Source organism: Ptychodera flava, chromosome 13, assembly GCF_041260155.1.
Source record: "Ptychodera flava strain L36383 chromosome 13, AS_Pfla_20210202, whole genome shotgun sequence".
Classification (NCBI taxonomy): domain Eukaryota; kingdom Metazoa; phylum Hemichordata; class Enteropneusta; family Ptychoderidae; genus Ptychodera; species Ptychodera flava.
In genome coordinates this window covers 1,679,013-1,704,626 of record NC_091940.1, presented here as the reverse complement: position 1 = coordinate 1,704,626, position 25,614 = coordinate 1,679,013, and the positions used below count along the sequence as shown (strand labels likewise).

Here is a 25,614-nt window from a genome sequence, read left to right as displayed (position 1 = left end):
ACTTCTAAATGTACAAATATGATAGACCATACATCCGAAAACAGCTATTAATAGACATACAGATTAGCTTACCTCCTCAATCGTAAAGTATGCGCCAGCGGCAGGAAAAAATCCGGATTCCTCAGTCGACTTTGACACACTCGTCTCAATGTCGTTCACTTTGTTTTAGACAATGGTGCATACGCTGGCAAATTGGCTATTACATTAATTGTTACTATTCCCTCCTTACATGTATCGTTTCACCATGCAACAATAGGGTCCTACACTATCATCGTAACAGCAATTACGCAATAGAACATAGGCTGAACTTGCATAAGCAGCAATGACGCAGTTAAAAATAAATACGTCTGTTTCGAGTTGTCAGAAAACGCACGAATTTTTAACATCGGTGGCATGGGGGCGCTCGAGATTTTGCAAAAGTGAGGGCTAAAATTTTAGTCATGGAGGGAAGTCGCAACATCACGCGTGAAGACGTCCACAAAATGAACACAAAAGAGCTACGAGAATTTTTAAAAGCAAGCAAGATTCCCCTTTCCAAAGCTAAAAAGGCTGAGTTGGTAGAGCTTGCTGAGAAATCCATTGACCTTGGATTAGAAACTGATGTAAAACATGTGAAAGAGGCACCCCACCATACTATCCAAAATGTGGTTTTTTGTGTGTGTCGAGTTTGTTTGATTCGTTTTGAATATGTGTTCCTACATTCTTATCCGATTGTTTGTGTTAATAAAAATGTTTGTTTCGTTTCGGATATTTGTAGGGAAGTTTGGATTTGTGTGTACGGTAATGTTTTGTTCGTGTGGGGAAAGCTTATGGCGAGATGCAGCCGGGCCTATGGTGTGACAAAGTTGATAGAGTGGCCCTTTGACGCTTGCGTTTCGAAACCCGAGTGTGATTTCTCATCAGTCGCTGTGTAGATTCTTTCCTTAGTCTGTGTTTGTGAAAATTTATTTTAGGGCTCGAAATTAACTTTTTACCCTGGTAGTCCCATTGGGCTACCATTTTCTGAAGTCGGTAGCCCAGCGACAAGGTCTGGTAGCCCCTGCTATGCATGAATGGACGGGGTTTTTTGTAAAGAATATTGTATTTATATCTAGACAATGAACAAATTATTTTGCATGATTCTATCAAGTGAGCGAATTTTCTAGTCATTTGGCATCAATACCTGAAGATCATGGCCTTAGGAGAACAGAATAGCATGTGTAGTGGACGACGGTGACGCCTTAAAGTTTGACGACCTATTCACACACATACGCAGAGCTTTGATGTTCACAATGACAATGACTTTTCACTCAGCACGTGTAAACATAACATGGCTAAAACTAGATTGGCTATGAATTTCAGGATGACAACTTAGTACAGTCATGTTCCTAATACTTTCGTGGCAATTTTGACTATATTTCCCAAGCATATCATGGGATAATAATCTCGTACACTTCAGAAAGCTAAATGTGTGGATGGCCCGACAGCTTTTTCTTTGCAGTTTGAATAATTTTGTGTCTAATTGTGATTGATAAATTGTGATTAAATGTGTAGTGGCGTCAGCGATCAACATCATGTCGCCCACTAAGTAATTTCATGTCCCAGGCTTTGGTAGTCCGTGTGGGCTACCATTTCATGGACTTTAGTAGCCCCAGGGAAAAGTTGGTAGTCTGTGGACGCGGGACTACCGCTAATTTCGAGCCCTGTATTTTAATGCATTTTAATGATCTTGCTCTTCGAGTAGCGAGGCAAGTTCCCCGTTTTACATTCGTTGGCAAGACGCCGACATCGAGACTGTTGCCGTTTCGTTTAGTATTAAAAGAATCATCGCCCTCGAATAAGGTCGAGTAATGTCGCTCATGCTTATGTTTTGGCGATGTGTCCGTTGAATTCGGCAGAAAATCACACGAAACGAGCGATTTTGAAGCAAATTGAGTACCAGGTATGAATTTTGAGAATGAAAGGGAACGATCGACGGTTACATGATAGATGAACTTGCTACTTTTCACAGTAAAATCGAACGTCGAAGATGACATGGTGGCATAATCCCTATATATAGGAAATATAGTCATTTGGTTTCCTGACATACTTTTTCTCAGGCATATGTACACACGTCTATGGGGCGCATAGTCCGAGAGCGGAATAGATCACAAACATGTGGAAACTGTTAGGTACCCAGCTAAGTTCACGTCGTATCATCCTTATCCATGTCGATCTCTGGCGTTTCTCTTTCTTAACATCGGGGAAACGGCGGAAGGTCATGCTATTCATCAATGGGTATTTGTCGAGTTTGCCGGCTTGGCAGTAAAAGTTTGGCATAGTCAAACGCTTACGGTGACAACAGAGCAGATGAAAGTTGACTAAACTTAGGTTAGGAATACGGAGTCTGTGTTATCGCAATGTACGCAGACCGGAGTCCAGAAAGTAGCCCTCACTTCCGGTCAAAGGAAGAGCGCCCCTAGTGGCGAAAGCTTAAAATCCTTGAATTACCACATGGTCTTATGGTAACTCGAAACCGACGTATTGATCAAGAACATTGACTTTCCAAATTTAAACTTTTTTTTCCTTTGCGTATTTCTTCCCTTTTAGAAGTACACTCTCCATGTAATTTACCCACAAATAGTTAACAAAGAGCAATCCCACTGGCAAGAAGCAGTGTTTGATCTAGGACTTCAAAAATAGGGGCCATCGTGGGCCCACTCCCTTGAAAAAAAGGGGCCATTGGTAAAAAAAGGGGCCATGCTGGGCCCCATGCAATTTTTAAAGAGGGCCCTTGTTGATCCCAACCAGCGGATAAAAAGTGGTCCCCCAGAATTATTAATCAAATTAAAATTGCAATTAATTGTTTTTAAAAGGCTTATAATGGACAGATTGGGTTGCCAGGCAACATTTGCAAAGACAGATTCCACTGTGCTAAGGGAATTGACAAATAGGTGCAGTAGCTGTAACTGTTGATATTTTTCTTTCTGTGTGTCATTCAACAACGGCAGTTTTCTATTGAGCTTGAAGTCATTTCACTAGCATTCAGTTTATCAACTACGTTTTAGTTATTCACGTTTTAGTTGTAAAGTAAACCCTTATTGTTCACAACTTAATTTAAATTCAATTGTCAACAATATCATCGCTAGAAATAGAGTGGATATACAGACTTTGTTGACAAACTTGATTTTTTAAGAATTACAAAAACCATTTTGATACTCAGAATAAAAACACTGAAAGCAGCCTATTAAAAGTGACAGCTACTGTCCCTTTAATCAAATAATATGAAGTTACTGCAGTGACTGGCAGTTCACCCGCAAGAAGGATCTCCACAAAAAGGCAGACGTACAGGTGAGTCAACATTTAATAACACACTTTTATTCGTTTTTTTTCAAATTTTGACCATCTTCTCAACTCAATACTGATGATTATGCATATGTTTTATTGCAGACATGTACCATCAGCTACCATTCATCATGTCCATAGTACAACCAGTGCCATTGTGACAGCCACTTCACCTGAGAGAAGAAAATATGATTTTTTTTATTGAGCTGTAAACACTGAAATGCCAAATCTGATTTTAATAAAAATTTCACCCTAACATGTACCATTTCTGAATCAATTTTGAGTAAAGAGTAAAGGAATAAAATAAAAAGAGGGGGTAAATAAATTTAAAAATAAACTATTAAAAATGTTAAATACTAGATTTTGGTATCCAGAGAAATAATAAACTTAGATTTGAGAGTGTGTCCTTTATCTTATATTTCTTCAAAATTTCAAGTTTAGAGTAAAGTACTAGATAAAATTTGGGGGTTCACGCAAATAAGTTGAAAAAAATAAATTATCAAACCTGTAAATACTAGATTTACGTATACTAGAGAAAAATTAAAGTGAGACAAAAACACTCACTCTCTTCTCTATTTGTTTGATGACAGAAATATGAAATATCTAAACCGTTTTTGTACGACAGGAAACCCCACGTGGCTACCACGCTGGTATGCGAATCACTGCCAAACGAATAAATAAACAAGTGACTTGTCCTCGGAAACTCGAAGCCAGTTTACAAACATAACCATTCCCTACCACTTTTGATCACCCCAAGAAATGTCAGAAATTAGCGTCCACGACACCATGCACTGAATACCAGTCCCGGCCACTCCATCATGTAAAATAGTTATACCGTATAAGCATTGCTTGCTATTTGATCATAACGTACTACAGTCTAAGCTTACATATGGTAGCCTTACATATCGAAGTCAACGGTAAAATTCCCAAAATTGTAATCACCTGCGGGGTGCGGTTGTGTTGCGAACCGGTAGCATCGGTCTGCGTGCCAGTTTCTGACACTTCCATCGTTGTACCTCCTTCATCGTCGGGCGTGGGTGCACGGTGAGGAGACAACCCGACGGCTTTACAGATATAGCCACGGCATAGTAACCATCGTACCGCTGGCATCGTACCGCTGGCATAGCTATGCATGGCCTTCTGCACACGTCCCATCAAAGACGTCATCCCAACTTACGTCATTGTCGCAAAATGTCGTGATTGAATATATACCACGTTACGGTAAATCCTCATGTTGTCGTAGAGCATGGGCGTAAAGCATAGTGGCCTGGCAGAAACAAACTACCAGGTGCCGGTTTTGGAATATTGCGCCCAAAATGGCGCCATGGCCTGTGAAAATAGCGCCATAGCTGATTTTTTTGCGCAAAATGCGCAATGGCGCACTCTAGATCAAACACTGAAGAAGGTATAACAATTCTAAACCTTTTATTATTCAACATGTATTTTTGAAGAGCAGTTGTTCAACCATAAATGAAAAAAAAAATCTTAAAAATACAAAAATTAAAGATATCCCTGTAAAAATTAACATTTTTGTAAACGATTGGTGCTACCTACCTATGCACAAAATATCAACACATTCTGCCCGCTGGTTCCTGAGTTGCAGCAGCTCAATGGATTTTCACATTTTTGTACCTCATTTGCATATTTTTGATCCAAACATTTTGATTTGAACAAATTCACATCTCCAACCTAGGATGCCCCTTTGTACCAAATATGAAGACGGTAGGTATTGCGGTTTTCGTGTTTTTGATAAGGACGGACATACATACATACATACATACATACGTACATACATACATACATACAGACAGACAACCATTTTCCCACCTTATACGAATACCTCCCATTTGCATATATGCTAATATGGGAGCTAAAAATCAAGAAAAGCTTGCTATGTGCTTGTAAAAGATAACATATATGTCAATACATAAACTGCCTTCCAGCTTGATTGTCTCGAAAATTATCACAGAAGTAAAGGAAAGAAACTAATCAAATTGATGTAACATATTCACCCAGAGTGCCTGTATATTTTAGCTATTTTATCATTACATCCAGCTGTTTGTTATATCTTTATCACTCTCCACGGGCCAAGGCACAGTTGGGAGCCAATGTCATCACTCTCTGCCAGTCTGTGTATGTCAGTATGAATGTCCATTTTTCATACAATTGTTGGCTTCTTTTGATAACTATATGGGCGCTAACAGTGACATTGTCACTGTTTTTACACATGTGCTAGCTTATTCCAGTAGAGCTGTTTTCGTTACTTATTAACTCCAGTGTTGCGGCCAGGACGCGCCCTTGCGACAATGTCCACAAAACAGAACCCGTTGTCCCACATTCTCATTTATTGCTGGTCACGTTAGGTGCATGCATGAGTTAACTCTGTTGGGTGTGGTCTGCAAGTAATATCTGCTCTGACAATGACCTTGTTTTGCATGATTAGTTTTAGGCTTATATTAAGTACTTTCGGAGCTGCGATTTGAGGTTATTAACATGCTGCACTTGATATTATAACTTGCTTGTAGTCCAACTGAGCTTTGATTGGTGGAATGATATTATAAGTTGCTGTAGTCCAACTGAGCTCCGATTGGCGGCAGATAAAGTACACTGCTACAATAACATGTACTTGCCTCAAAATCAAGCATGTAGCGACACTGTCCTGTAAGCTTGAATTTTGTTTTAAACTGGTTGGAAAGGCTAGAGCGTCAGTTATAAATTTCAACAAAACTATTAAAATATAAAAGTAGTCAACATTCTCTGTGGAATAAAAAAAACTAGACATTTGGGCACAAAGGCATTGCAGAGTTATAGCCTGTTAAAACTTCTGAAAAACTGACCAAATAAGAAGAAGTTGGGGAATCCTTAGTGTATTAACTATGGTAGAGGTCCCCTAGCTTTTAATAAAATGTTTGAAAAGGGAAAGTCATTATTTGCTGTTTTTCAGGAAAGTTTGACAAGGCGGGTGCTGGCATTCAGAGTGAGTGACTGCTATTGTAAATGCATTTTTAGATTCTTTGAGTGTCAATGAGGTGTCAAAAGTGAGATTAACCAAAAAAAACTGCTCTATGACTTCAAACGAGGGGTGCAAATATGGCTTGTTTTCAACATTTTTGACAGAATAACAGTTTTCCTACATAATTGTATACCAATTTAATCCAACTTTGAAATGAGATATGGACATGGAATTTTTACAGCCTATTAACAAGGTTACAGATAAATTTGTACGGCACAATTTTCCTGTATTGAAGTACTTTTTGAAAAATCACATTTTGAAATTTGAAAGAATTTTAATAATTTTTTGATATATAAAACCCATGTAGAATCATAAAAACAAATTTTATTTACAAATCCTGCCGTACAAATCTTACAATAAATAGTGTCAACATATTTATAACTAATTTGGTAATATTAATACTATCCAATTATTATTAAATTCAAATATGTAAAAAAAATATGAAAAATTAAATTTTAATATTTACTGGTGTCATATTTCAAAATCATGGCTGCAAATATACAATTTTTATATTCTCTGGAGAAAATATTAACTAAGGGAGTTATCCTGAAAATTTGAACTAAATATCTTGATTCTAACACTTGAAACTTGACATTAACTCTGAGAAAAGAATTGGTGCTAAAATAGCCTTTCCAACCACCTTAAACTACTTTGTTACAAAAATTTGATTGACAACTGACGCAAAATGTGCAAAATGTCCCCAAAAATAACTGTTAGTAGGACACTGTGTCCCTTCATTTGAAATTCCTGGCTGCAACATTGTAACTCGCACAATTTTTCACAAAAAAACCCAGCTATAAATAGTGGTGGAAGTTGCATTTTAGGGCTTCATCAACTCACTGTATTTTCACTCATGGGGGAAAGTGCAAAGCTTGGCACTTTCATCACTTTATATGGCAGGGACCATCTTCCGATGGGTATGGCATTGTCCATTCACTCCCATTCACACCAGGCTGTGGGTAAGTGCATAACTTACACAATAGTTATGTAAATACGCACAGCCTTATCAGCCTTAGTGAACTTCCCCTTTAAAGAGTAGACTCTTAATAACATAATACTGAATGTGATAATGTTATTAATGAAAAGTTCAGGAGAAAACCAGTTAAGTAGATGTACCTCTGTTCTCACTTTTTTAAGGCATTTTTGTCAAGAAGTAGCAGCAGCAGCGCTGAGGAAAGTGCATCTATTTCATGGAAGTTTGACTTTGGCAAGTTCAAAATGGAATTTGGAGCACTTAGAACTACCAGTGATTGTTTATATGAGAATGCTTCCGTGACATGGAAAATCCATGATGGGGCCAATACTAACAGATGTGTCTTTCCTTGTGGAGGTAGGTTTTTTGCCAGTAATAAATCATTGATGTTTTGTGGTTCTGTGTCTATCACGGGAAATGACAATTTCAGAGTGATCAAACAAGCATCTCTGATTTATTGCAATTGTTACTACCCCGTTTATATATCTATCTATCTATCTATCTATCTATCTATCTATATCTATATATATATATATATATATATATATATATATATATATATATATATATATATATATATATATATATATATATATATGGTCAGTCAGGAGTGTCTGTATGTATGTGTGTATTTAACCCTTTTCCTGCCAAGTCGGCGAAAATCCGCTCGGAATTCGATGTAGCTAGAATCTGAGCAGCCACGGCTGTTATCCTGCCAAGGCGGTGGAAATTGGGCTACTTTTCGGTACCGCCTTTCCGCCCTAGTCAACGGCACTACGTGTAGCAAACCCTTGCTCACGCTAGGGGTCATTCGAGGACAGGTTTCGGGTGAGGAACGGCGTTTGCTCTCGAAATGGGTTCACAGGGAGTTCAGACAGGGAAAGGTGCATAAGCTACCCGGCCCTACCCTGGTGGGGAACTGGTTTTTTAGGGGGGACGAGTAGCGTACTTGGCAGGTTAGCACGGTGACTTATCCTAGCGAAGTTTGGGCTTACTTGGCTCTGAGGCACTACATAGATTGTGGCCGAAATTGACCGACTCGGCAACGCTAATCTGTAAGGCAACGGCCTAAGACTGCCTCAGCTGGTGGCGCAATTTTTTGCCAATGGTGCGAGACGAAAATCACGGACTTAGTCCTGATTGACGGGAAGTGCGGACCGATTTGACGGACTTGGCTTGATTAGTCCCTGCCATGGAACTGATCTGAACGGACTTTAGCGACACTTGTGAAGGGTAACCATCGCTTTTAACCAACTTGTTACCTTCTCGAAAAGACTACCGCTCAGATGGTCGGACGTTGTCGGCTGCACTTGGCTCTAGACGTTCAAGCCGTGCAACGAAACACACCGCCTCAGCCTTGCTATTCACGAACATGGACTTAAAATTTGTTACCATTGTTCACTGACTTGGCGGCTGTGGTTAGGTGTGTGAACCGTTGTTCACTGACTTGTTACGCCTATGTTGTCCCAATGAAGTTTGGCTAACGGCCGAGTCTAACGGCAGTTGGCAGACCTGTGTTTGGTTTATACCGTAGTATGACTGACTCAGGTAGAGGTACCTGTAGGTATATTCCGAGTTTTACGCACTCGGGTGTCAATGACGGGTCGTCATCACCGCTGATGACGTAGACGTGCTGGCCACGTTATTTGAACGAGCCATGTTTACCCAACGGACGAGGCCAAGACAGCCGTTGGCAATTTTGGCATCCTCGATCTTTGACCGCCTTAGTTGGGTAAGCCGCTCGGAAGGCGACGGTTATGACCCAAACAAGCCGCTGAAACACTGTTCGTTGCCGTACAAGAATGAGACAGCCAGTCCATTACTGCTTAATTGGCTATCTGTCGGGTTGGCTTGTCACCGACTTGGATGACAATACGCCCTGCTTGGGCGTACTTTGAAGGGACATGAGGTTAAAGATACGGGTTTCCCACCCGTACTAAACACGGGCCTGGGCCAACGTCCTTGGGTGGCAGGTGTGTACTGCCACGTACCCAGCTGGACGGAATGTCAAGTTGAGATGCTAATGACATTGACTATGTTATGCTACGTGCTCGAGGGATTTGCATTCCAAATGAGTATTATAAGCATATAAAATGGTACGGACAGGCAATTTACATGACGGGTAGGAATGTCAGTGCCGGTTGGTGGACTGATTGCCGTAGGTCCATTATAATAATAGGTGGCTGCATATATAAACACCCCTGTGTCCAATCATGTCCAGGGCTTTGTTTCCCTGTGGCTTTAAAGGGCGGGACCTGCTAGTCTGTGGACACTGTTCCAGACATGAGCTTGACGGACCGGAAAAGTTTTCTGAAGGCGAGCAGACGACTGAAGCTCAAACCTGCTGCAGAGTCCCTGGGCAGTAGTGGTAGCAGCGATCGCTATGATGTCCCTAGTAAACGTTCTAAGAAGTCGGGCAAGAAACGCAAGAGACACCACCTGTTGCGGTCACCATGAGCCTCATTCAACAACGGCAGTTTTCTATTGAGCTTGAAGTCATTTCACTAGCATTCAGTTTATCAACTACGTTTTAGTTATTCACGTTTTAGTTGTAAAGTAAACCCTTATTGTTCACAACTTAATTTAAATTCAATTGTGAACAATATCATCGCTAGAAATAGAGTGGATATACAGACTTTGTTGACAAACTTGATTTTTTAAGAATTACAAAAACCATTTTGATACTCACAGGGCTCCCCCTAAGTCACCAAAATGATTAGCCATATGATTAGCCAAATCAAAAATTTTGTAGCCACTTTGAGCAACTTTTAGCCAGTTTATGATCTCAAGCGTAGCAATTACAGCTTTCTCGGCATTCAGGTATTCCTAATTTTACAAATCAAGATGTTTTGTATGCTGTTCCGGATAGTTTTTACATAAAAGAAATATTTGTTCAGTTTTTATTGAATAATCCGGGTTTTTATGACATTTCCAGGATAGAAATACTTTTCATTTCAGATGTTAAACTTTATTACCAGAAATAAAATAAGGTATCAATTGAATTCTAAAAATCTTGTAGCAAAGTGAAGTGTATATTACAACAGGTACAGAACATTTCTGCGGCATTCAGTCAGTGTTCACAGTATGATAGCTTGTCATAAGCTACAAGCCTCTCATGCGGCAAATTTATGCAGTCTTCCATAACCAAAATGTTTTAGCCACAAGAATATAAAAATGGTGCAGAAGAAAGCATTTAGTAGCACACTGGCAGTGTAGATATGATTGGCCCCAGTGTTACTAGTATGTCATAGTTGTGATCAAGCAGGCTGAATAGCATTTTGAGTATGAGTATTTTTCTTGAGACCAAAGGGTTTAAAACATAACTCTTGTAAAACAAGACACAATGATATATGTTCATTTAAATTACTCACTGCTTGAGAGTGTACATTGTTTTAATGACTATGATAACATTTTAGCACAGATATATTTTCATTTGATATTTTGATATCATCAAGAAAAGTCTGATGTTCACTTCTACATCATTAAACTGGTGGAATCTGCAAAAATATTAAAATAATTCAGAATCACATAATTTCTTGTATAAGTTATAGCAGTTTGAAATAGACCGAATTAATAGTTTGTTGCTTTAATGTTTACATGCAAAATTGCAATTCACAAACGTGACGATTTGACAATGGATATGCTTACTGCAATTACTGTTGACAATGTCCCTTTGCGATGACTCTAATAAAATTTAATTTAAAACTGACAGTCAAGCTGAATGCCATTTAAATATGAAGGCTCCAAAATTACCTTTTACCTAGGTGGCTCTTTAGAACCATAATTGTACACTTAAAGGGTCTTCATGCATGACATCACATGATGAGATGACCTAGACTTGACCTTTCAGAAAACCTCAGTTTTTCTCCTCTTCCTTTGTATTATTACTCCGTTTGTGAAAGTTTCCTTTGAAATTACGGTTTTTACTATCAAACTGAGTAGTTGCAGGCCAAATATTGATTCTAGCAAAGTAGGTAAAATTTCTGATAGACTGAAGGACGAACGGGATTCACGGAGACAAAGCAAAGCCTCTGTGTACTGCAGACGGACAGCAACAATGCTTGTTTTACATACCAGGGAATTTGTAACTTTGTAGAAATGAGAGTAAACTGTTTCAATACATTGCAACTTTGTATGAAGGAGGGTAAACTGTTTCAACATCTTACAACTTTTTTATTGTTAGCTGTAGTTTTTTGTTGAGGTGGCACCGGGCCCGGGCAGTAAAAATTCATTAGCCACTGTGTTCGCCAAACTGGAATTTTTGTAGCCATTTTTACTTTCTTTCGCATTTGGCTAATTGGCGATCGGGTAGCGGGAGCCCTGACTCAGAATAAAAAACACTGAAAGCAGCCTATTAAAAGTGACAGCTACTGTCCCTTTAATCAAATAATATGAAGTTACTGCAGTGACTGGCAGTTTACCCACAAGAGGGATCTCCACAAAAAGGCAGACGTACAGGTGAGTCAACATTTAATAACACACTTTTATTCGAGATTCCTGTGCCCAGTGCAAAAGAGGTTGAGTCCTCGTCATCAGCAGACGCTGCCGAGCTTGCTCCTGCCATAGTTACGTGTGCTGCGATGTCCCTGCCAAAAAAAATAGTGCGGAGAGTTCGTTATCAGGACAGCCCACCTGATTATGAGCCAGACATGATCCTTGATGCCGCTACGGGCGAGTTCAGACCCAGACGCCCAGAGGACGGTGATTTCACCGCTGAGTCCAACTTGGAGGTTGACGAGGATGCGGCAGAGGACGATGACTGTTATGACAGGCAGTATGTAGGTGAGGCAAGCTCTGACGACGACGATGACATTGCTGCTGTGTTGGCGGAGGATGACACCCCTCCTGTCTGGCGTATGTCAGAAACTACCGATGCTAATATATTTTAGGAGACTGAGTTTGACCATGAAAGAGGACCGACCTTCACCTTGCCCGGCCACTCCCATGAGATCGATTACTTTTTAAAGTTTACTCCAGCTACACTGATCAGGTTGGCAAAAGACGAGACAAATAAATACGCCAAATACCACCAGCGATATATCGCTAGAAAGATCGACAAAAACTGGCGTAACGCTGACTACCGAGAGGTGCAGGCCTTCATTGGCGTCTTAGTCTGTATGGGTATCGACCGTAAACCATCAGTGGAGGATTATTGGTCTAGCGATCCATTTCTGAGAAACCAGGGTATTTCTACTGTGATTACCCGCAGTCGCTTTCAGCAGCTTATGCGATATTTTCATCTAGCAGACCCGGAGAACAATCCACGTCGTGATCCTCATGAGGCACGCCGCCGACGTCAGTGCCAGAGGATCCCCTATATAAAATCAAACCATGGATGGAGCCCATAGTTGACAGGTGCGTAAATAATTATAAGATGGGTAGAGAGATCTCCATCGACGAGGGCATGGTGCGATTTAAGGGCCGTTCTAAATTTAAGCAGAGATTACCACATAAGCCTGACAGAGACGGTTTTAAGATATGGCAACTGTGCGACTCCAGCACAGCATACATCGCTAACTTTGCACCGTACCTAGGTGTTAAATTGCGGGATCGGACTGATGGGAGACGGCAGGAGCGAAGTGAGGTGAAAAGAATTACGATGGAGCTGGTCCAGCCATTTTGTGGATATAATCACAGCCTTTTTTGTGATAGCCTGTTTAGCACGGTCATTACTGCCAGAGAGCTGATGGAGACCGGGATCTACATGGTCGGGAGCTTTAACTGCCGTAATCGTCGCACCATGCCCCCTCAATTAATTCCGCCGGGTAAGAGGAAGCTCCTTCCTCTGTCTATTGGGGATATGAAAGCCACGACCAGAACAGACTCTCGTCTTAACATCACCGTTTATCAGGATAGTAACGCCCAGGTGCTGATATTGAATACGGTCTATCCACCCTTAGAGTGCGTGCCAGTGGGGGAGGGAGACGAGCAGCGACAAGTGCCTCTGTCGCTGTATAATTATCGCCGGTACATGGGAGGTGTCGATCGCGCCAACCAGAAGCGCAAGTACTTTCACACCGGGCGCAAGAACCACAGATGGTGGATATATCTGGCATGTTACCTGATTGATGTTGCCCTGGTAAATGCATATATATGCTTCAAGCATGTACACCCTGATAGTAAGCTGACCCATAAGATGTTTCATCTCCATGTCGGAAAACAGCTCATTGGTGGTTATTGTGGGCGATCGCAGCCCAGTGTGAGAGAGGTCGAGGCCACCATTTCTCTTGCCTCCTACATAAATCCCCCAAATCAGCAGATGCACGTTGTCAGCCATTTGGAGGGACGGCAGAAATGCTGTAATAAAGTATGCAGTAGAGAGTGTAAGACCACTGCCAGCGGACAACTGTGAGACGTCCAAAGGATGTAGTCTGTGCGGGGTTCATCTTCACAAGGGCGAGTGTTTTGTGGTGTTTCATCATCGCATGATACTGCGAGGTAAGAGGAGCGTTGGCGTACAGACCCCTACTCACACACCCCCGACAACACCCATCATCAAGAGAACCCAACGTAAATAGACTCATAACACGGCCCGGGGATAGCTTCTCCTTACAGTGGTGCTCTTCTTGACTGTATTCTTACGATTTAACACGGACCATGATCAAATTTTGGGCACGGTTGTGCCGTTTGTTTGTGCTTTACGCCAATTGTAAATTGAAACACGGATTATTTTGTACAATTTCCCCGATTGTAATTTTTGTAACACAGACCTGCCACCCAGATTGTAAGTCGAGACAGACTCTGAAATTTATTGTTTGGCATATTTGTAAGTTATTCCCGAATAAAATACTATCTATGATCGCATATTTTTCTTCCTTTTAATCGCTGCTAGATAGGATTGTATATTTACGAACTACCGATGAAAAAAATTCGTAAAAGTCCTTAAATGTTCGTATTTTTACTAAAAAACGAGCGGCAGCGGAAACACAGGGTTAGTGCATAGAGCAATTGCACTGCTCAGAGCTAAGGTGGTACAAAACTGCACCTTACTAACAACTGCACAACTAACCTGTTAGGAAACGGTAACACTAACGAGCTAACTGTGCACTGAACTGGCCAAAGTACATACACGCTTTCCTTCAATGGCGAAGCTAGGTCGTTGACATTACGTCAAAGCCGACTGCACTGTGCGACTCTCCCAAGTCGTTCAAAGTACGTGGCCAAGTGACACAACCCAGGGGGAACAGGACAGGTTTGAGGGTGCTGCCGCACCCATAGCACTAACCCCTAGGTCTTCTACTAACCCACGAGCGAGGTGATGTTTCCGCGGCTTGGACGTGCGTGAGGGCGAACGAGCTTTACTTCCGCAAAAGTAAGCTAGAAACAGGGATAAAAGTACACGTACTCCGGGGCAAACAACGCCCAAGACCTCGTTATTTTCTCGACACAACCCCATGAGCGGTTGCCCCTCTATACGGGCATGCAATAATTTTGTAAGTCTAACACATATATGGTCGGTAATCTTACCCCGAAAATGCGGTATTTTTATGCAAAATGCCTGGCAGGAAAGCGTGCAAAAGAGCCAATCTTCTGTAGACACGGAAAAGGGGGCGGGTTTTGACCGACTTGGCAGGATAATGGACAGTGGTGCTTGGCAGGAAGTGGGTTAAAGGTATACTGTCACCTGTTCCAATGAGATATTTTAAGCGGATGGCCGCTTTTTAAAAGCAGTGCCCTAACATGGGCATTTTGAATACCAAGGAATGCCCCTTTGACTATATATTGGCATATTCAGATTACAGATGACTGTATACCTTTAACCCTTTTCCTGCCCAGTCCATATTTCACCATCACGTCAAGATGGTTAAAATAAATGAAACACAACATATTCCATATGGTGTATTTTAATATAATACTGTACATTTGAAAGCTGTTGAAAACATAAAAACTGTAAACTTGATTTTTTTGGACTAAAGATGCTATAACAGACCAAGCCAAGTGGGTGAAAATACGTCATGTTTTGGCTCAATACTGCTTTTTACTGACTTTGCTGATAGGGAAGTGATACTGTCTGGCAGGAAAAGGTTTAAAGCCGCAATTTTCAATCCCGGGTTCTCGCATTAGTGGAGTTCTCCTGTACGATGTTTGATTTCTATAAGATTAATCACACAAACTGATCTCAACTTTTTGGCACCTTTTGCTAATCCTGCAAATAGAGTTTATACAAGTGTTTGATTGACGATTGGTTCAAATCGCCAACTGTCATTGATTCCCACCACCAACACTCGACTCTCCTAGAAACTCGTCTTCAAGTCGCATGGACTTTGAATATAACCACAGAATTTGATCCGGAGCAGCTGACCGCTTGGCAATCTGTCTGCGTTTTTGCAGCTGGAAAAAATTAAAAAGTGGCATTTTCTGGAGCTTGTGCCCGTGTGTTGCCTGTTTGGCGTCCACTTACACAATGAACGCCACCATAGCTTTGTGCTCTTTTAAAGGGAGGCTCCACTTTTAAGTACTTTACTATTCCCAGTACTCCTACTAGTTTGGCAACACAAAACTGCAGTTATACTGGAGGAGGTGCTAATACCTGAGCAACCAATGTTATCTGTAATACATACTCAATTTATTCTTATTTATGCATGGTTATTGAAGGCCACTGGAACTTTCAATCACTTTCAAAAATCCACTAACATCAAAAAAATGTAAAACAATATACTGACATGATTTGGTAATCTCAATGGTTCAATTGTTACAGAATACATTAAAAAAATAAAGACGATTGTTTTGAAGTAATTTGCAGTCCACATTCATCCTGATAACAATCCCTGAATAATTTTACCAACATTGGTTCTGGTGGTGGGTCCCTTTCTACCTGATTTTTCTGACAGAAAGGCAACTACTTTATTAACATGATTCCATCGAACTGGCCTTTAGTCTATGGATATGTGGAAGGCTGTTGCATGTTACTGATAACTCTGTATTATGCTGCATTTTGAAGGTATTGACAGTAATCTTTTAACCTACTGCAGGTCACAGGTTAAATGATGTAAATTAATATGCAAATTATTATACTAATTAGCCACCACTTTGACAAAAATTTCCGGGGAGAACACTGCTCTAAATACTTGGAAACATTGCAACAAAATTCACAATACAGAGTCTGAACAGGCAAAACTAAGAACACACATGAAGGCATTGTCTCAAAATCCACATTTTAGCAGGCCTACACTGAAAGTTTATGAAAAAAATTCACAGTACAAAAGTGCTGACACTATAAATTTACAGATAATGAAAACAAGCAACAAAGGCTATCGAAAATCACAGAGAGAGTGTAAAGTTAACAACAACAGAAAACTGAGGAGAGTACAATATGCAAGATTACTTGTTTGAGCAACAAAAAGATACTGCACACAGCAGTGCTGAAAACATTACTTCAGATATCAGGAGTCTACAGTAATGTAATGGCCACTGTGTGTGCCACAATGAATCACATCAGTTCTGCATTGTTAGCTTTAGGCAAACAACATCAGAAGGGCCTATTTCATGTGTGTGTACAATATGTTACCAAACTTGCTTTAGCAAGTCACTTGAGTCCTTAGGGAAACACTGAGAGGACCAATATATATCCTGTCCGATTGGCATCATTCTGAAAGCCTATCTTGACCACACATCCTTCTCCCATTGTCAGTGCTTGCAGTGTCATTCCCTGTTTAACTCAACGTAACTTATCAATGCTTTATGAACCACTCAGCCCCACTCGCAGTGCTCATGTAAAAAGGTTCCATAACAAAAATGTACAATATATAAACTATACTATTGTGCTGTCATGGAGCCAAATATATCTTCATGGTGCAATTCACATTTATGGTACTTCAATCTAGTAGATATTTACTTACGAGATACATCAAATGGGAGTGCAGTGTCATTGACACTATTTTGTGTCATATTATGCAGATGAAAAGCCAGTAAGTTTACACAAATTGAACGGAGCATCATCTTTAGTCTTATCGGCATTTTTGAGAGGTGGCTCAGGGGAGGATGCCTGGTCAACAACAAGACTTTTTCATCAGACAAGGATGATGATGAGCAATATGCCATACCCTTTTGAAATGTGGGTTCAGCTTCGTCCAGGAGAAGATATAGAGAAATGGGTGAGTTCTTCACAGTGAATAGACTAATATGAATGTTTTAAATGTGTCAAACTGTTAATGCTTTCTGCTCAGAAAAGTTAGAAATTTCTAGTTTCTAGTCAGCTTATATGGTCAGTCAGCTGCATCTGTATGCATGTGTGTTTGTATGTATATATATGTCCATCCCCTGCAAAAATCTGAAAAACAATGCACATTTTACTGTAGTATTAAATGCATAGATGCACGCTAAAATGCAGATGAGAATTTAATCTCATAATGTTGTCATTACCCAAAAATATGCAAATGAATTTACAAAATGTAAACTGGTCAGATTACTACGGAAATTGGTATGCAGGTACCTCAGGTTGATCTTATACAATGTACTTGTATTTGTTTGAATTGTCTGTTGTCGTGAATTTTGTCATTTTTAGTCCCCACGGACACCGTCCGGGGGGACTTATAGGTTTGGTCATGTCCGTGCGTGTGTGCGTGCGTGCGTCCGTGCGTGCGTCCGTCCGTGTGTGCGTCCGTCCGTCCGTTCACGCAGATATCTCAGAGATGCCAGGAGCGATTTCATTCAAACTTGGTGCAAGGATTACTTCATATGTCATACATATGCACATTGATTTGTTTTGTGATACGATCCAATATGGCCGCCAGGCGGCCATTTTATTACGATTTTTTCATGTACAAAGCCATAACTCAGACATGTTTCAACCGATTTTATTCAAACTTGGTACAAGGACATTGACCTATGTCATACATATGCACATTGATTTGTTTTGTGATACGATCCAATATGGCCGCCAGGCGGCCATTTTATTACGATTTTTTCATGTACAGAGCCATAACTCAGACATGTTTCAACCGATTTATTCAAAGTTGGTACAAGGACATTGACCAATGTCATACATATGCATGTCGATTTGTTTTGTGATACAATCCAATATGGCTGCCATGCGGCCATTTTATTACGATATTTTCATGTACAGAGCCATAACTCAGACATGTTTCAACCGATTTTATTCAAGTTGGTGCAAGGACATTGACCAGTGTCATAGATATGCACGTTAATTTGTTTTGTGATACAATCCAATATGGCTGCATTGCGGCCATTTTGTTACAATTTTTTCATGTACAGAGCCATAACTCAGGCATATCTCAACTGATTTTATTCAAAGTTGGTACAAGGACATTGACCTATGTCATACATATGCACATTGATTTGTTTTTTGATACGATCCAATATGGCCACCAGGTGGCCATTTTATTACGATTTTTTCATAAACAGAGTCATAACTCAGACATATCCACCACTATCATTCAAAGTTGGTACAAGGACATTGACCCATTTCAGATATATGCTCGTCAATTTGTTTCATGTCATTTAACAGTATCATGTCAATTATTGAAGTTTCATAATTAGGCTGATTGTCAAGAAATACTGCATCAAATTTCATGAAACTTTGTACGGATGTTAAGCTCACATTCAATAACAGTGAAAAAGACATTTATCAATGTCGTTTTAATTAATTTGTAATTGCATATGTAATGAACTTTCCTAATTAGAGTGATATATCCACAAATACAACGTCAAATTTGATGAAACTTGATACAGATGTTGATCTCATAGTGTTGTAAATACTGCATCAAACTTTATGAACTATGGTACCGGTGATTATCTGTTAGTGTTAGGTTAGTAGGCAAAAATGTTTTGCAACATCCTGTCGATTAATTCCTAGTTGACTCATTTAATGACTTTAGGATAGTGGCCTACATTGTTTTATGTTTTCATCAGCATGGAACTCATTCTTGGCCATTGAGCGCCATCTGTATCAAAGTATTTTTATCACAGACCTAATTAATGAAGAGGATTCTATCCTCTCTGAGGACTTGTAATCAAAGTATCAACTAACAAGTGGGGACTGTGTCATCACGATGACTTGTTAGCTAACATTTTGTATACCAATGTGAGGTTATGAAGTCAGAGGCGTCTGTATATATGTGTGTATGTATGTATGTGCATATAGAATGTTCGTCAACATCAAAAACTTGTAAACTGCTGCACTTTTTAGCTTGGTATTTGGTGTATGGATGCATCCTGGGCTATAGATGAGACTTTGTTCAAATGAAGTTTGCATCACCCACATTATGCAAATGAGCTTAAAAAATGTGAAAATGGTCAAAAATAAATAACTCAAGAACCGCTGTTTTGATTATTATGAAAATTAGTGTGCAAGTACCTTAGGTGGACCTTATACAGTTTATAATAATATAATATAATAATATTGGGTTCTTATATAGCGCACATATCCACAAGTACATGTGATCAAGGCGCTTTACAATTATTATTACCCCTGGTCACTGGACCTAATATGATACCACTCAACTCCCTGGGGAGCAAACAACAGCTCACATGTGCAGCCAATAAGCGCAGCAGAGCTAAACACACACATTACAACCACTGTCCTACCAGGTACCCATCACTCCTGGGTGGGGAGAAGCAATGAGGAATGAAGTGCCTTGCCAAGGACACAACACCACAGCCATGCCGGGGCTCGAACTCGCCAGTTTTATGTATATCGTGAAGATATCTTGAATTTTTATATTTTTGCTGAATTTTCTGGTTATTAATCTGTTGAAATTATGACAAAATTAGCAAAATTACCATATTGGGGCAATTTGTGTCAAAAAAATCGTAAAAATTCTTGTTTCTTTTAAACTGCTGGACTGACAGATTTTACAGATGCTGAGGAATGGTCAATAGTTGGATTTGGGGAAATTGTGCTGAAATATGCAAAATTTGCATTTTTAAGACTATTTTGTCATTTTCGGTCAAGAAAACGTATTTTTAAGACAGTTTGTCATGTTTGGTCAGCAAAACTTCTTCCCCAAAACTAGTTGTCTGATAGCTCACATGTTTTTTCTGGCGATAATCGGTAAAATAGTTGGAGCCGACAAACAATGAACAAACATGCATATTGGCAATTTATGTCTGATTAAGTCTCATTAATCCCGGGAGAAAAAACGGTGATTTCATTCCAGAACATTCCATGTTCCATCTTTCTGTTGAAAATGTTCCATATTCTAGAAAAACCCGCCATTTTGTTGAGAATTTCATGATTTTTTGAATAACGGGCGATGATTGCAAACGTACATGCACGAATTTTGCTGCAACAAGCAACCTGTGAGGAATATTTTGCCATCAGGGTCACAGCGGAAATTCTATGATAATTTATTTGAAATAAATTTTCCCATGGTAGAACATAATTTTTAGTCCCCACGGACACCGTCCGGGGGGACTTATAGGTTTGGTCATGTCCGGTGTGCGTCCGTGCGTGCGTGCGTGCGTCCGTCCGTGCGTGCGTCCGTCCGTTCACGCAGATATCTCAGAGATGCAAGAAGCGATTTCATTCAAACTTGGTACAAGGATTACTACATATGTCATACAGATGCACGTCGATTTGTTTTGTGATACAATCCAATATGCCGCCAGGCGGCCATTTATTACGATTTTTTCATGTACAGAGCCATAACTCAGACATGTTTCAACCGATTTTATTCAACGTTGGTACAAGGACATTGACCAATGTCATAGATATGCACGTCAATTTGTTTTGTGATACGATCCAATATGGCTGCCAGGCGGCCATTTTATTACGATTTTTTCATGTACAGAGCCATAACTCAGACATGTTTCAACCGATTTTATTCAACGTTGGTACAAGGACATTGACCAATGTCATAGATATGCACGTCAATTTGTTTTGTGATACGATCCAATATGGCTGCCAGGCGGCCATTTTATTACGATTTTTTCATGTATAGAGCCATAACTCAGACATGTTTCAACCGATTTTATTCAAAGTTGGTACAAGGACATTGACTAATGTCATAGATATGCACGTCAATTTGTTTTGTGATACAATCCAATATGGCCGCCAGGCGGCCATTTTATTATGATTTTTTCATGTACAGAGCTATAACTCAGACATGTTTCAACCGATTTTATTCAAACTTGCTACAGGACATTGACCAATGTCATAGATATGCACGACAATTTGTTTTGTGATACGATCCAATATGGCCTCCAGGCGGCCATTTTATTACGATTTTTTCATGTACAGGGCCATAACTCAGACATGTTTCAGCCGATTTATTCAAAGTTGGTACAAGGACAATGACCAATGTCATAGATATGCACGTCAATTTGTTTTGTGATACGATCCAATATGGCCGCCAGACGGCCATTTTATTACAATTTTTTCATATACAGAGCCATATTCAGACATGTTTTAACCGATTTTATTCAAAGTTGGTACAAGGACATTGACTAATGTCATAGATATGCACGACAATTTGTTTTGTGATACGATCCAATATGGCTGCTGTGTGGCCATTTTATTACAATTTGTTCATATACAGAGCCATAGCTCAAACATGTTTCAACCGATTTTATTCAAAGTTGGTACAAGGACATTGACCTATGTCATAGATATATATGTCAATTTTTTTTGTGATATGATCCAATATGGCCGCCAGGCGGCCATTTTACTATGATGTTTTCATGTACAGAGCCATTACTCAGACATGTATCAAGCGAATTTATTCAAAGTTGGTACAAGGAGACTGATTTATGTCATACATATACATGTCAATTTGTTATGTGATACGATCCAATACGGCTGACGTGCGGCCATTTTGTTACGATTTTTTCATGAACAGAGCCATAATACTCAGGCATATCTCAACCGATTTTATTCAAAGTTGGTACAAGGACATTAACCTATGTCATACATATGTATGTCAATTTGTTTCATGATATGATCCAATATGGCTGCATGGCAGCCATTTTGTTACAATTTTTTCCTGTCCTTAGCCAAAACTTGGGCATGTCTCAAATATGGTACCAGTGATAATCTGTCAAGTGTTAGAATTGTATGCAAAAATGTTTTGCAACATCCTGTTGATTAATTCCTAGTTACTCATTTTCTGAACTTTAGGATGGTGGCCTACATTGGTTTCATGTTTTCATCACCATGGAACTCATTCTTGGCCATTGAGCGCCATCTGTATCAAAGTATTTTTATTACAGACCTAATTAATGAAGAGGACTCTATCCTCTCTGAGGACTTGTAATTAAAGTACCCATTAACAAGTGGGGACTGTGTCATCAACGATGACTTGTAATTTAACCCATAGGTAACATTTTGTATGTGTGATAGGTGTTCGTACTGGGGCAACCTCTTGATTTTTGGGGCACTCTATTCAGCGCGACTGGTGTGTTTACTATTGTGAGACAGAAATCAGCGCCATATTTGAAATTGCCCACAATGGACATCGGCATTGGCAAAATAGATGTCAAAGCGTAACCGTACAAAATTAAACTTAAAAGTTTAGGATGTCAAATGTTCTTTAAAATTTCATCCATAAAGTCGAATTTTGTTGTTGGGATTGTGATATCAAACCATACTTATTATATATGTACAATCACAGCAACAGTATGTAGCTGTAGACAATGATCATTTTGTGATCGGGTACCATAACCTTTTTTTGAGTCAAGTCTCGGCGAGTACCGGCAAATTCTATGGAGGAGGGCTGCAGTATGAAACAAAACCAAAGACTAAATGTCAAAAATTATTGGAAATAAAATAATAAGCAATTACTTACTCTGTTGTTTAAATTGTGATAAGAAAGTGTATTTGAAAGTTATTCAATCATGGCAACTACCCCGTTACCTTATCGGACCATATTTGAAATAGGAGGACACTGCATAACCCCCTAAACCATAGACCCTCGAGAAAAACCGTTTTTTTACTATGCCTAAGCTAAGCTTATATCGGCAAAATCTTTGTTGCAGCGTGAATGTACAAAAGCCAATCGAAAGCAAACACATTAAAAACAAATGAATATTACACCTGTGAAGTCCAACTCCTGCTTTTTTCAGGTTGAGATCATCGGTATTTGTAAGACTCTACATGCGTATCAGCTGTAGCCTTGTGTCACCCACGGGCGCCATCTTTGAAATTAGGTGGCTATCCAAAACAGACAGCAAGGGCAAATTCTATGCCGTACTATGATCACGAAACATAATATTTGAGATCAAAATGTCAAAAACCAATGCTTACAACTTCTTTATAATCTAACATGCTTGTTCAATTTGTTGTAGTAAATTAAATTTTTGAACAATTTACGATTACGGCAACCGGCTATGTGCTTGCATTGATCATGCACACCGCACTGTGAGTGACATACTGTGAACTGCCGCCCGCCCGTTCAGTCAATCCGACTTAGACCTTCATATAAACTGAATGCTATTATGATTTTAGAAAAAACCAAGCTATACTTATAAGGATTTTTTCTGTGAATGGTGTGAGTATGGTGAAATCAAATTTAAAGAATCACAGGAAAGTCTACAAATAAATGTTTCCATCTCGCTGACCACGGGTACGTGTAGCCGTGTTCAACGGGAGAGGTGACACGATGTACCGGTTAGCCAGCCAGCTTCCCGTATGCTGACAAATTTTCCGTTGTCGGCCAAGAATTTTAAAACGTGCATTAGTATGATTTTTATGGTCTGTTTTGCAAGAGTGCATATTTCTAATGCCATAAAATGGTAAATAGTATATTTTCAATAATATATTTACGGAACTTTGCCCTGTCTCAAAGTTTGATGAGCCTCGTGCATTGTCTATGGGCTAAAAAGCAGCCATACGGGAGGTTTGATTGTTAGTTTGTATTTCGTTCCCTCAATTATGTTACCACTCCATAACACTAGCTGTGTAATTTGGTATAAAAGTCCCAAAGGATGTTATTAGTTAGATAAATCTTCTGCTCAAAGAAACTCCCAAATTTGTATAATTAAGGTAATTTTGACCCAGTATATGTTGTGAGACAGTGGTTAAGGTTGTGAACATAATTTTGTCATATTTGGTATCACTTTGTTGTGAAATTTGATCAAGAAAACAAAGCTGAGGTTTAATTTTTTGTTGCGGACCAATTTTTGCAACTTTCCCATGTAAGACACACAAGAACTGATAAGAAATTTGGATCCAGGATAATTTCAGATGTCATAATCACTCCCAAAGTGGAAGGCATTTCACTATCTGTAACTAACTGAAGTGCTGTTTACATTGGAATGACAGCACTGCTAGCATTTAAGAAATCCCCAAGGTTGTAGATAGCTCATCAACTTTACATTTCCTGCCATGGGGCCATTGTAGCTCTTTATGTAAATACGGTCTATGCCAAGGGGTTGACAATTTGATATCCAGTGGGTGGGGGTGTAGAAGATTGATGTGAGGCAGGGCTCAAAATTAGTGGTAGTCTCAGGTCCACAGACTACCAACTTTCCCCTGGGGCTACCAAAATCCATAAAATGGTAGCCAACATAGACTACCAAAGCCTAAGACATGAAACTAAGTCACGATTTGTCGTGCGATGTCCACCACTTTGGGATTAGCTAAATGCATCAACCCAGTGGACACAGAAAGGCCAGACTGTGACTTTGTTATGCAAATTACAAAGACAACTGTGGGGGTGGAATTTTTGAAACAAAGCTTAATTTGATCAAATTAATATAAAACAGACATATCTTCACAGTCACTGATATACTCAATTACAACTCAAGATTGAGTTCCTTATAATCAGGGGGGTCATAGTGGGTCTTGGCAAGCTCACCAGCACAGCCTCTGCAGTGACACAGCCAAAACCAGGAACTACAGGCACATGAGAAATGGACACAAATTACGAGGCACAAGCAAGGAATAAAAAAATAAATAAATATTTATGGAATATACCGAGCAAGAATATTGTTCACTGCGCTTTGGCAACATGGCATATTGATTGATTTATTTCACTTGTTATATTGCAAACAATTCTCATGCTACGGAAAAATTTGACATTGCACAACATTTCAATATTGAACTATTATTGATCTCCAAGTGAACAATGACATTTCTAACCACACCATCTGATTTTGTAAGAATTGCAATTGTTGCTGATACCCAGTACAGTATTGATAAAACTGACTGACTTTTATTGAAAAACACAAATCACCGCAATCAAAAGTAAGTGTTAAAAATTTTGGTATGGTGCAAAACAACTTTGTGGTGGTTTTCTGCCAAAAAAACCCCCGATTAATGGCTGTCTTTATTGAACAGTATTGACTAGCTGTTCAACATTTCCATAGTCTTTGTGGTAAACATAACTTTATGATGGTAGGGTCTTGACTTTACTTGCCATTGAAAAAC

The 25,614-nt window shown here is 39.6% G+C and overlaps 1 protein-coding gene across 2 annotated transcripts in view; it reads left to right on the top strand.

Moving 5' to 3' along the window:
• Positions 1 to 25,614, top strand: part of LOC139147059 (putative histone-lysine N-methyltransferase 1) — a 79,646-nt gene that overhangs the window by 28,703 nt on the left and 25,329 nt on the right. For both annotated transcript variants that reach the window (XM_070717913.1, XM_070717912.1), the window contains 2 exons: positions 7,454 to 7,646; positions 17,187 to 17,383. In XM_070717913.1, coding sequence (XP_070574014.1) covers positions 7,454 to 7,646; positions 17,187 to 17,383 — 390 coding nt within the window. The remainder of the gene's footprint in view (positions 1 to 7,453; positions 7,647 to 17,186; positions 17,384 to 25,614) is intronic.